This window comes from Mobula hypostoma, chromosome 3, assembly GCF_963921235.1.
Source record: "Mobula hypostoma chromosome 3, sMobHyp1.1, whole genome shotgun sequence".
NCBI classification, from domain to species: domain Eukaryota; kingdom Metazoa; phylum Chordata; class Chondrichthyes; order Myliobatiformes; family Myliobatidae; genus Mobula; species Mobula hypostoma.
The window spans coordinates 178,053,886-178,068,207 of NC_086099.1; the positions used below are offsets into that span (position 1 = coordinate 178,053,886).

The following is a 14,322-nucleotide window of genomic DNA, read 5'->3' on the forward strand; positions in this document are numbered from 1 at the left end:
GTATTTAGGTAGTAACGTCGACAGTCATAGCTAAATTCAGTATTTTTCATTGCTACTATTACAGTATCACACTGACATATGTTTATGTTAATTACTGAGCTGTATTAATAATATTGATAAAATGTAGAGCCAAGAGCAATGAAGAGGTTTAGATGTCATGCACAATGCTCAGAGAGATCACTGCAAATTTCAACATGTGTTATAATGTCCAATTTTTATAAACAAGTATTCCAAAATCTAAGAATGTGCAAGGTAATGGAAAGACTTGTATGAAAAGTAAATATTCCTCTTCAACATTTATATCCAATTTATGGTGTATCATGTACGTATTTAATTCTATTATGATAAATAACACCTAGAGTTAAGGAAATTATTGACCAGTTAGCCGGACTTCAGTGGTTGGGAAAGATGTTGGAGTCAATTGTTAAGGATGAGGTTATAGAGCGCTTGGTGACACAGGACAAGATAGGACAAAGTCAGCATGGTTTCCTCAAGGGAAAATCTTGCCTGACGAACCTGTTGAAATTCTTTGAAGAGATTATATGTAGTTTAGAAAAAGGGGATACAGTGGATATTGTATATTTAGACTTTTAGAAGGCTATTGACAAGGTGCCACACGAGGCTTCTTACCGGGAGTCTCCTTTCGGTGGCCCATGGAGTAAGTCTCCTTTCGGTGGCCCATGGAGTTGGCGCTACTCCTTCCTTTTACAACTTACTTTCCACTGCTAGTTTTGTTTAAACTTTGAAGATGTATTACTTTTAGTGAAGGATTTACGATCTAATTATGATGGCTGGAACCCGAACTGGAATTGAATTAAGACGTGACAACATTGTTTCCGAAGCTGAACAAACCAAGGAGTCAGAGGAAGTCTCTACTTCAGAAAGAATGTTTTCTTTGATGCAAGATATTAATACCAAGATTGGAATGGTGGACAGTAAGACTGATAAACTGAGGAATGCTAATGAAAAGCTTGAAAAAACTGCCTCTGCTGTCCAGGAATCTTTGAGGAATCTGGAATTTCAATATCAGATGCTTAAAAAGGACACTAATAGAATCGGAAGAGAACCGGAGACAGTGAATCAAGTGATTAATGAACAAGAATTAAAAATATCTACTCTGGAAAAGAAATTTGTTGAGGTTTCTTCGGAATTATTAAGAATTGAGAAGAAAACGACTGATCTGGAAAGCAGAAGTTGTAGGTTGAATTTACGCATACTGGGTTTGCCTGAAAACATGGAAACCGGTGAGCCACTAAAGTTTTTCATGAACATGCTATACTCACTTCTTAGTGAGATACTTGAAGCTCCGCCGATGATAGATACAGCTCACCGAATCCTCCGCCTGAAGCTGTCTGTTGAGATTAAACCTGACCCGGTGATTTTATGTTTGCATTACTTTACTACTAAAAAAGCAATTCTTCGAGATGCTAGGAAGTGGGGGAGGCTAATTTATAATGGAGTAGAGATTCGCATAGTTGAAGATTTTGCTCCAGAGGTTTATGCAGAAAGAACTACATATCGGGAAGTGATGGCTGAACTTTATAAGAAGAACAGTCATCCCTCTTTGAGTTATCCAGCTTGTTTGAGAATTCCCCTGCCTAATGCTTGCCAAAAACGACTTGACTCTCCAGAAGAGGCTTGGAAATTTATAAAGGAGTTTAAGCCTGTCTTGCAAGCAATTTAAACACTTAATCCTGAGCTGGGAGTCATTTGTAGCTGGATCATTGAAAGTTTAATCTGCATTTTATGTCTGCCCAGACATCGTTTTGGCTGCTTTATTTTTTCCTTTAGGATTTGTAAGAGTTTAACACTAGTTGTAACATTTTATTTGGTTGGACATATCTTTTTTGAATATATGATCAATTTTTATTAAATGAATTTAAGATGGCCGCTGTTAACTGCATTTTAATGTCTGTTAGACATAATATTAAAATGTTTGGAATTTGTTTGTTTCTTCATGTATGTGTTATGTCTTTAGTCAGTGGTGTTAGCGTATAACGTTTTAAGAAGAGTCTGCCTATTGGAGACCGGGGTTTAGGGATTATAGTTTAGCATGCTGTCCGCCTATTGGATGGTTTTCGGGCTTTGGGGGGGGAGTGGGGTGGAGCTTTTAGTTTAGGTTTTTTCGACTGGGCAGTCCTGAGAGGATTTCCTGTCAATCATGATGTTTTTCTCTCTGATCAAATCCATAATTTGTTCTTCCCTGCGGGTGTGAGTGATCTGTCCTGGTGCACTAAATTATTTTTATAAACTCTTAAATTAACGCCTTATTATGGATGTTAATAAAATTAATATAATCTCTTGGAACCTGAATGGCTTGAACCAACCTATTAAGCATAGAAAGATCTTTAAGAAATTAAAAACACTCCAAGCTGATATTATTTTTGGGTAAGAGACCCATATCCGTAGGGAGGATGAAAACTGTTTTTTTAAATTTTGGAGGGGCTCTCAGTTTCACTCTTCATCAGTAACTAAAATTAGAGGGGTATCTATTTTTATTATTTTAAAATCGCTTTTGTACATTTTAATACCGTCACTGATTCAACTGGAAGATACTTAATTGTTACTGGTTTGTTATGTGGTCAAAAGGTGGCTTTGGTGTGTGTGTGTGTGTGTGTGTGTGTGTGTGTGTGTGTGTGTGTGTGTGTGTATGCACCTAATGTAGACAGATCTGTATTTTTTAAGAGGTTATTTTCTGCGTTGCTGAATTTAAATGAATATAAGTTGACCATGGGTGGTGACTTTAACTGTTGTCTCAATCCTTCGATTGATAGGTCATCAACCAATCTGTGGCTTCCTAATAAGGCTGCGACCTGTATTAATTCTTTTTTACTAGAATACTGTTTGGTCGATATTTGGAGATTTCTTCATCCTAAAGATAAGGATTTTTCTTTTTTTCCACATGTACATCATAAATATTCAAAAATTGATGATTTTTTTGTTGGATACTCGATAGGTGCCTTTTGTTGATGACTATGTGTATGATGCTATTGCGTTGTCGGATGTTGCGCCCACAAAACTAATACTTAAGTTCCCTGATAGTATACGGAATGCATCTCAGTGGAGATTCAATGCTACACTGCTGCATGATTCAGTATTTGTAAGTTTTATTAAAGAGCAAATTTCTCTATTTTTTGATTTAAATACAACTGAGGGTATGTCAAATTTGGTTATTTGGGATGTGATGAAATCTTTTCTTTGGAGACAGATAATCTCATATTCAGTAGCTTTAAGAAGGAAAACTAAAGCAGAACTTCTAGTGATTACTAACAGGATTAAAGAAATAGATAAAGTTTATTCAGTAACACTGAGTGAAGATCTATATAAGGAAAGGGTGGAACTTCAAACACAGCATGATCTGCTTTTGACTTTTCCCATTGAGCAGCAACTTTTGAAATCTAAAAGTCAATTTTATATACATGGGGATAAGTCAGTTAAATTGTTGGCTGGTCAACTTAAAGCAACTTGGGCTAGAAGGCAGATTTTGAAAATACGAAGAACTGATAGAACTGAAACGTCAAATTGTCAGGAAAATAATAAGATATTTCTGGATTTTTACTCTAACTATAAATCTGATTTTCTAGACAATACCACTTTTATGAATAGATTCTTGCAAAGGTTGAATATACCCAAAATTCCTATTCAAGGTATGAATACATTCAATGTGCCTATTAAACAAGAGGAAATAGCAAGGGCTATATCCTCTTTTCAATTAGGTAAAGCTCCGGGACCGGATGGATTTACAGTACAATTTTTTAAGACTTTTACTGAAATACTTACACCTCATTTATGCCAAATTTTCACTGATTCTATATCCTCTGGGACCCTTCCAAAAACTTTCTATGAGGCATCAATTTCATTAATTTCAAAAAAAGAAAAAAATTTATCTGTATGTGCCTCTTACAGACCAATTTCCTTATTAAATGTGGATTCTAAAATTCTTTCTAAGATTTTGGCTAACAGGCTTGAGAATATTTTGCTTAAGGTTATTTCTAAGGATCAAACTAGATTTATTAAGAATAGATATTCATATTTAATATTTGGAGATTATTGAACATTATTCATTCCTCTCCATCCAAAGAATCCAAATGTGTTGTTTCTCTTGATGCAGAGAAAGCCTTTGATAGGGTAGAATGGTCTTATTTATTCGAGGTTTTAGAAAGATTTAATTTTGGTCCAGGTTTTATTTCCTGGATTAAGCTGATCTATCAAGCTCCTATGGCGGCAGTTATAACTAACAATCAAAAATCTCCTTATTTTAGGCTATACAGGGGTACCAGGCAGGGTTGTCTTCATGGTCCGCTGTTATTCAACTTAGCTTTAGAACCTCTTGCTATTGCCCTTCGGAGCTCCAACAATATTCAAGGTATTAAGAGAGGAGATAAAGTACATAAGGTTTCGTTGTATGCAGATGACTTGTTAGTTTATATTTCAGATCCCAAGAAATCTATTCCCTCCATGTTATCTATATTTTCTGAATTTAGCATTGCTAAAAATAACTTTACTTATTTTGGTATTAAAATTACCAAAAATTTAAGGACTTGTATAAATATAACTTTCTTCCATTAGTTGAATACACGTAACAAATACGTTCTAATTGCTCTCCTATGACATTATCATTAATTGGTCGAATTAATGCTATTAAAATGATAGTGCTACCGGTTCTTATATGTATTTCAAGCAATCCCTTCCTTTGTTCCTAAACTGTTTTTTGATAGAATAGACTCTAAAATTTTATCTTATATTTGGAATAATAAAAATCCTAGATTGAGTAAACCATCTTTGCAGAAATTAAAAAAAGCATGGTGGTATGGCTTTGCCAAATTTTAGAATGTATTACTGGGCAATTAATATTCGATATATTTCCCTTTGGATTCATTATTCAGACATACGTGACTGTCCTTTATGGGTGGATTTGGAGAAAAGCTTGGTGAAGGGGTATTCTTTGGCCTCTTTGCTGGGAGCCCCTCTTCCTTTTTTGCTTTCTAAGGTTGGTAGTCGAGACCTCAATCCTATTATTAAACATACATTAAGAATTTGGTTTCAGTTTCGTAGATTTTTTGAGTTTAATAACTTTGTTCTTTCTCGTAAAATCCATCTTAATTTTTTTAAACCATCAATTTCCGATCAGACCTTTTTAATCTGGAAAACCAAAGGAATAATAACTACTTTAGATTTGTTTATGGGGGATTGTTTAATGTCTTTCACTCAGTTAGTGGACAAATATGACTTATCTAATGCACACTTTTTCAGATATTTACAAATTAGTATTTTTTTATGTAGTTTACTTCCAAATTTTTCCTCTGCTTATCCACCCAATCTGATAGATACAGGTTTCCCCTGCCATCCGAAGGTAGAGCGTTCCTATGAAATGATTCATAAGCCGAAATGTCGTAAAGCGAAGAAGCAATTACCATTTATTTGCATGGAAAAAAGTTGTGAGCATTCGCAGACCCAAAAATAACCTACCAAATCATGCCAAATAACACATAAAACCTAAAATAACAGTAACATATAGTAAAAGCAGGAATGATATGATAAATACACAGCCTATATAAAGTAGAAATACTTTTCCACAATCATTACTGACTGTTCTCCGTAGCGAAAATCTCACGCAAGCGCCGTCGACAGAAAATCTCACGCAAGTGCTGTCGGCAAAAACACGGCGCAAGCGCTCTCTAGTAACCTTTAAGCTATGAAGCTGCCAAATCATACCAAATAACACGTAAAAATATACAGCCGATATAAAGTAGAAATAATGTATGTACAGTGTAGTTATCACTGACCGGAATTGGTTCAGCGCCGAGCACACTGATGATGGTGTGTTAGACTGAGTCGTTGCAGGTTGGGTGGTGCAGTGGCCCCCACCCTCCGGGCTGCCGACCGATACATTGCCGCGAAGCACGCAGGGGTCCAGCAGTATCCGGGAGGCACACAGCACGTCTTTAAGAAAAAAGCCGAAACAAACATACTAATTAATTTGGTGCTGCCCGACACGTAATTGTCGGCCCAGATCAGTGCCGATTGCTGATTGCATCGCCTTTGATCTGGGCCGACAATTACGTGTCGGCAGCACCTAATTAATTAGCATGTTTATTTCGGCTTTTTTCTTAACGATGTTCTGTATGCCTCCCGCCTACCGTTGCATTCTCCGCGAATCGGTATCTGTCCGTGGCCTAGGGTTTGGGGTGGTGGGACACTGGGGTGTCATCTCGTCGTCTGTTTCCATTAGAGCAGGCAGCTCATCTTCTCCTATGACTGGCTGCCTCGATGTCGAAGGTCGAGGTTCGTCGTCTGCTGTGGCTGATGTGGAAAGCTTGCTTGACTGCTGAGCCTCGCGCATTTTTCTATCACACAGTTCTTTAATAAGGACTCAAACCATCCTGCAAATATCCCCTAAACCGACGTACCCTTTCAAAATTGAAGTCGTACTTTATCATTACTCATTCGGTTTCGATTGTTATCCTTTTTTCTTCCAATTGCATCAGCTCTTCATCTGTCAGTTCTGGGTCATGGGATGCCAAAACCTCTTCAACATTACCTTCGTCAACTTCCACAGCCAAACTCACTTTGTCCTTACTTCGTTCACCATGATCAAAACGCTTAATTATGCCTAGTTTTACGCTAAGTGTAACACCCTTACGAGCTCTTTTAGGCTTTTCTGATACCTTAGAACTCATCTTGCAAATGGCTCATGTAAAAGCAATGCTGTTTCGAAATCAGGGCAGAGCAGCTGCTCAGGGTGCGCGCTGCCTTTTATCGCGCGCTGATTTTTTTATTGCGCACTGCTTTTTTTTCGTAACAGTGGAAACACCTTCTGAAAGTGAAAACAGGGTACTAATGTAGGTCTTTCGTAACAGTGAGGTTTTGTAAAGTGAACGTTCGAAAATCGGGGGACACCTATACTCTTTTTCAGGTTAAACCATTTCAAAAAGGACTGATAGCTATAATTTATAAATGGTTATTGAATTTGCGAAAGGTATCTAACGACAAAATTAAAGGTGCGTGGGAATTGGAATTTCGAGAGTCACATTCTGTGAGGGGATCCAGGAGTGCCCCTATTAACTGTTTGAAGAGAGACAGAGAGAGACATTCATCATTGATGGTTTGTTTGGAAAGGAGAGAGAGAGAGAGACGAAGATCAACGGTTGGACTGTCACTTTAAGGCATCGGAAGTAACTTTGGATTTTTGCTGAGTTTGGAGTTGGAGACAGCACCAAGCAGCTCGTAAGTTGCTATAGTGACCAAAGGCGGTGTTATTTAATGGATACTCGATGTTATGATTTTCGGCAGGTTGTTGATATTTCTTCAAGGACTTGTTGCATGCTTGTGCACTTCTTTGCAAACAAAGGAAGGAGGGACTCTTTAAATGACAGGTGATGCTCAGCCTGGTGAAATAAATGGGAGGTCAGATGATACAGACCTCAGATACACGATCTGGACACTGAATGAGCATTGTTGTGCCCACAGAGAAAGTGGGTTTTGGAGGATCGATCAGGCGGATCGATTCCAAATTGCTATTCCAGCGGTGAAGAAGGGGTTGACTAGTGGGGAGTTGCCTATGTGTCCACCCTTGCCGGGGTGATAGCTCCACCACGGGAAAACCGGTCCCCCTGGTTAAAGTCACAGTCGGTGACTTGTAAACGATTTCGGAGGACGACGAGAAGATCTTCGGCATCAGTTCACCTGAAGACTCAACTCACTCTCTCTCTCCATCACTACTCAACTAAATACCACGAACTGAACTGAACTGAACTTTACTCAACATCGTAAGACTGTATCTTTTTACCCCTAGACTAAAAGAAGCTTGGTTTTCATACATATATATTCCACACTTACTTTTATATATATTCCTTGCTAACCTGTGTGATTTATTTACATTGCTATTACTAAATTGCCTAGTTACTAATAAATATTAGTAGTTTATAGCAGTACGAGACTCCAAAGTGGTTTCTATTTCTGCTGGTTTCTTTATCCCCATCACGGGGTACGTAACACTTTCAGATAATCAATGGGATAAAATTTTTCATTTGGTAAATATCTCATCTGTTTGTGCCCGTCATTCCTTGATACAGTTCAAGGTAGTACATTGGGCACACAAGTCAAAGGATAAATTAGCCCGTATTTTTCCCAATATTAATCCTATTTGCGACAGATGTAATATTGAGGTGGCTAATTTAACTCATATGTTTTGGTCTTGTATCAAGACAGATAATTTTTGGAAAGATGTCTTTAAAACTTTATCAAAAGTCTTGAGTTTGGACCTACAGCCGAATTTATTCACAGCAATTTTTGCGATCATTCCACTGGAAGCAGGATATATTCCTGTTTCCGCTCAACAGATGATAGCTTTTACAACTTTATTGGCTAGGAGAGCCACTTTACTTAAATGGAAGGACTCTAATCCATCTACTGTTTTTTTATTGGCTTTCCTCCATTATGTCCTGTCTAAGTTTAGAGACAATAAAAAGTCAGACATTTGGTGCATCCTTTAAATTTGAAGAAACCTGGCAAACTTTTATTCACTATTTTCATTTGGTTTGATTTATTGCTGTTCCAGTTACTTTTTCAAAACTTTGGATTTCATCAGAAAGTTTCTCTTTTTTCTTGCTTTTACTCTCAGTATGGGCTGCCTAGTCCCTTTTTTTTTCTTTTTCTTTCTTTTCTTATTTTTTGTTTTTGTTTATAGAGAATAGTGGTTTTTTTATATATAAAAATTACAAAAGTTTCTTTATATTTTTTTCTTTTTATGAAATGATAAGAAGAGAATTGATTATCTTATTCTTTATTATATACTATTAGATTAATACTATGTATGATCTTGAAAATCTTTATTTTACTTGTTATATGTATTGGTATCGATATAGGTATTTGAGATAATCCTCCTCTTGTTTGTATATATGTACTATTTTTAAATTAATAAAAAGATTGATAAAGAAAGGAGAGGCTTCTTACCAAGTTAAGAGCCCATGGTATTACAGGAATGTTACTGGTATGCTTAGAGCATTGGCTGATCTGTAGGAGGCAGCAAATGAAAATAAAAGGATCCTTTTCTGGTTGGCTGCCAGTGACTAGTGCTGTTCCTCAGGGGTCAGTGTTGGGACTGCTTCTTTTTATACTGTATATCAAAGATTTAGATGATGGTATAGATGGTTTTGTTGCCAAGTTTGCAGATGAAATGAAGATTGGTGGAGGGGCAGATAGTGTTTAGGAAACAGATAGGCTGCAGAAAGACTTAGAAGATGCGGAGAATGGGCAAGAAAGTGGCAAATGAAGTACAATGTTGGAAAATGCACAGTCATGCACTTTGGTAGTAGAAATAGTAGACTATTTTATGAACAGAGAGAAAATCCAAAATTCTGAGATGAAAAAAGTGTTGGGAGTCCTTGTGCAGAACACCCTAAAGGTTAACATACAGGTCGAGTTGGTGGTGAGGAAGCCAAATGCAATGTTAGCATTAATTTCAAGAGGTTTAGAATACAAGAGCAGGGATGTGATGCTGAGGTTTTATAAGGCACTGGTGAGGCCTCACCTGGAGTATTGTGAACAATTCTGTGCTCCTCATCTAAGAAAAGAGGTGCTGGCGTTGGAGAGGGTTCAGAGGAGGTTCACAATGATGATTTTGGGAATGAAATGGTTATCATATGAGGAATGTTTGATAGCTCTGGGTCTGTACTCGCTGGAATTTAGAAGGATGAAGAGGGGATCCCATTGAAACCTTTTGAATGTTGAAATGTCTAGACAAAGTACATGCGGAAAGGATGTTTCCCATGGTGGGGGAGTTTAGGAAAGAGGGCACAGCCTCAGGATAGAGGAGCGTCCATTTAAAACTGAGATGTGGAGAAAGTTCTTTAGCGAGAGGGTGGTGAATTTGTGGAAGGCAGCTGTGGAGGCTAGGTCATTGGGTGTATTTAAGGCAGAATCTGATAGATTCTTAATTGGATACGGCATCAAAGGTTACAGGGAGAAGGCTGGGGAGTGGTGCTGAGGATTAAAAAGAATCAGCCATGATTGAATGGCAGAACAGACTCGATGGGCCACATGGCCTAATACTGCTCCCATATCTTATGGTCGGACCAATATTGCTCTAGTCAAATTATGACCTGTTCTCTTACCTTCACCTTTTTGGGTCATTTTCTGAATTGGCAGTTTTTTGGTACCTATTAATTTATATACTTCAATAAACTGATTTAGATGTAACCAATGTCACAAGACTGTTGTACTTCATTTCATGAAGAGGTTATTAATTTTGAAGACATACTTTATTCCTGAAAGAACAAAATTGCTCAGATTTACCAAGTTAAAAATTAAAATTATGAAACAAACTATTTTATTCCCCCTGTTTGTTAAAGGCATGGCGAAATGAGCAGTATGGGTATTCGAGATGCCAGGTTTCAAACAATATTTAGATCATTAGCTGATTTCAGCTGTGAAACATAAGGTGCTGCAATTGGCAGCAAAATTCAAGGACTCAGTAGAATGTTCCTTTCAAGATATTGCAGTCTCCTTGCCCATAACGTTACAAAAAGTGTTAAGGATCACAAATGCCCACATTTGCTGTTACCAGGCCTTTAGGACACTTGGGGTGTATGGGGTGTCAGGGAGGGGTAGCACCTCTGGTGGGGTAACATGTCACGTCCTTTTCAAGGCGGTTAGTCCACCTTTGGTCCCCACCTGGCACTCAGTTCTCACCTGTGGCTCCCCGTAGCTGTTTGCATGCGACAGCGGCCACACCCCGGGCAACGGCTTCGACAAGCCGGCTAAACCAAGTGAGGGTAGCCGACGGGTCTCAAACCCTCGGTGAGATAGGGAGTTGTCTATCCCAGCATGTGAAGACAGACTCCGGTGGATTGAGCGGACGAGACCAATGGAAGGTCCAACGGTGAAGAAGGCGGTCTCTGCAAGCGTCGTGGAACGTGTAGAGAACGCCAAGACACAGAAGACATCCTGGTCATCCACTGCGCCTAGTCCCATCTCCAGCTGTCTCGACTCTGTCTTGCCACTGGATCCAGATGGGAATTGGGAAGAGAGAGTGAGGCTGACGCTGCGCAACTCTCCCTCACTTAAATCCAAGTCACATGCTAGTCGAGGTCTTCATCGACGTCGACGATGGACAAACAAGAAGAAGAAGGACACTAGAATGCATATGAGAGCATTGTTTTGTTTTCTCTTGAACTATTTATTTTCTGGATTGACTGAGTAGATTTTACTTCAAACTGTAGTTGTAGCTGAATGGTGTCATAGACTACCAAAGATTTATATAGCTGCTGTTCCAGAGATGTGAATAGGAACTGTTGTTTTAATTACCATACTGGCTCTATTACTAATTGTGTAACAAAACTATTTTTTTGAAAATGTTGATTGGTTCAGAATCATATTGTAATCAGCCAGCATTTTATAACAGATTCTTGGAACCATACACCAGTGAGGAACTAATCCATTCACAATAAGGATATAAGTAAAAAAAGTAGGAAAAAATTTCATTAAAGAGAATAAATTGATAACTCAATGAAGCAGAATACCTCCTCTGTCTTGAGACTGGTGGGGAAAGGCACACTGGTAAAAAAAAAATTACTTGACCATTCACGAAAACAATCCCAAAAATACAGAAAGGTCCTTGTTGCTGTCATTCTGACTGTACTCGTATATTACATTTCTTATGGACTCCAGTTTTGGAGCCCATCTTCATAAGCTTCTCCACGGAAATGCCAGCGCTGAATTTGTGCCAGATCATGTATATTTGGGCTCAACAATTTGTTTTAGTTCAATGGAGAGGGATAAGTAAGTTTCAAATACTTCTACGGTACAATCCAATTGTTCATTGATTTTTAAATATCTTAGGACTTAAATTATCTATTTTAATAATTCACCTTTAATAATTTGAATATTTTAATATCTGATTCAAAAATATTCCACGTGTTAATATTTATTAAGACAGGGTAGGGTTTTGGGCAATGCATTTCTAATCATTGAGATCAACGATTTATGTTAGGTGTTAAATTGATAACCTTGGTTTTGATTTGCTATTCAATGAGGCAGGCTGGACACTGCCGGCCAACGTTGTCCACCACTGAATAAGATGGCTTAAGGTAGAAAATAGGAAATGCAACAACAAAGGGTGTGATTTGCATTCTAAATGAAGAAATAAAATATAAATAAAATAAAAATATTTTAAGGAGTGCTTAATGTTTATTAATTTTGAATTAATTTGCTCTACCCACACTTTAAATTGCATTTATTTTAAAAGTTGTATTTCACACTTGGCCTATGCTTTTAATTCTGCTCTCACCCATTAGACAGAAGGGTGGTTATTGTTTTGTCTCTATCTAAGAAGGCCTACAAGGACATGCCAAGGAACTACAACCAGTGAGCCTAACACCAGTAGTAGGAAGGTTATGGGGGGGATTCTTAGAGACATAACCTATCTATATTTGGAAAGGTAAGGACTGATTAGTGATAATTAAACAGTCATTTGCATTGGATATCCTATCACGTGAATTTGATAGATATTTGAAAAGGTAACCAAGAAGGCTGAAGAGGCAGAGCAGTAGTTATTGTCTATATTTACTTCAGTGAAGTCCTATAAGGGAGGTTGATCTGAAAGTTTAAATCATATGTGATCCAGGGTTAACCAATTTCCCCCGGGATCAATGAAGTATGACTATGACTACTATGACTATGTTAGCTGAATACAAAACTGGCTTTATGATAGAAAACAGAGTACAGTAATAGAGGTTTTTTTTTTAAAAGGTTGAAGGCCTGTGAACAACATTGTGTTGCAGTGATCAGTGCTGGGTGCACTGTCCTTCTTCATGAAAATTGGTGGACAGTGAAGAAGGTTGCAACAGGATCGAGATCAACTGGAAAGGGGGCATAGGAATGGAAACTGGATTTTAACACAAAATACACTATAGGAAGGATGTGAATAAGTTAGAGGGAGGAGAAAAAAGTTATAATGATATTGCTGGAACTGAAGGTCTTGAATTATAAGCAGAGACTGGATAAGCTGGGACTGCTTGCCCTGAGGTGAAGGATGCTAAGTAGCAAGTAGTAATAACTTTATGGAAGTTTATAAAATCATAGGGTAACTCGTCAGTATTTTTTCCCAGGAGGGGAATCTAAAACTAGAGGTTTAAGATGAGAGGGAGAAGATTGAAGAGTGATCTCAGAGAGTGGTGGGCATATGGAATGAGCTACTAGAAGAAATTGTAGAGGTGAATGAAATTAAAATGGTGAGAGATTTGTAGATATATGTATGGATAGGTAGGTTTGAAGATACGTGGGCTAAATGCAGGCAATGGATCCAGGTCAAGTAGGCACCCTGGTCAGCTTGAATGAGTTGGGTCAATGGGTCTGTTCTTGTGTTGTGAATGAACTGACTATGTGATCTGGAACGAATTCAGAGAATTATAAAAAATGCCACAAAGGTTAGAACAAGCAGCATAATGAAATTGGAAGGTCATGATTATGTTTCTTTCTTTATATATTATGATACAATTATACATTGTTTTGAATCTGCTAGCAGCATTGGTAATCAAATGTCTTGCTGTTGCAACACAAGATAAAACTTACCAGATACAGTCAACTGTGGCCACTATGAGTTTGTTGTGACCCCTGCCACTGTAGAACTTCATTGGTTCAATCTTTAGAAATTTAATGAGAACTTCTACTCCATATGCACCAAACAGTTCCTAATGATGAAATAAATTAATTATACTATGAAGTACCAATCTAAAATACTACACATTCTTTGAATCCTGAGTGACAATAGAAATAAAACAGAAATCTGGCAGAAATTATGAAGAAAAGAAAGCTCAGCACGTCAGATTTTTATGATCCTTTTTCAGGTCAGGATTTCTGTGGAAAGGCCAATTTTATGCTGCAATTTTAGCTTAAATGTAAATATTATGCAAAACAGATGCCAAACTGGGATAGTGTTCATTTACCATTCCTTTAATATTCTACTGTAATTACAGTGAAGCCAAGACCTTTCACCCCACTAGCCTCACCATTCAGTATACTTTGTCACTTCCAGCCCAGCAGGATCCCTCCACTACATAGTTCCCTCTTCCTGGCCCCCAAACACTCCTCTACCCCATAAAATTCTGCTCTTCAAACTCTGTATGACTTCCTGGTCCATTTGTCCCCTTCTGTCCCCTGCAACCCATGTCCCTTCACCACCATCCACGAACCTACAGCTCTTTCCGATGAGAAAAAGACTCTCGGGCATCTCCTCCAACCCTGATCTCTTGCACCTGGTGCTCACAATCTTGTCACGACCAAGTGTAGATTAGGTGATCATTTTGCAGAGCAGCTGTGCTC

The 14,322-nt window shown here is 38.0% G+C and overlaps 1 protein-coding gene across 1 annotated transcript in view; it reads right to left on the bottom strand.

Moving 5' to 3' along the window:
- Positions 1-14,322, bottom strand: part of LOC134343761 (cilia- and flagella-associated protein 69-like) — a 182,941-nt gene that overhangs the window by 67,003 nt on the left and 101,616 nt on the right. Inside the window, exon 15 of the mRNA XM_063042501.1 lies at positions 13,573-13,691. Coding sequence (XP_062898571.1) covers positions 13,573-13,691 — 119 coding nt within the window. The remainder of the gene's footprint in view (positions 1-13,572; positions 13,692-14,322) is intronic.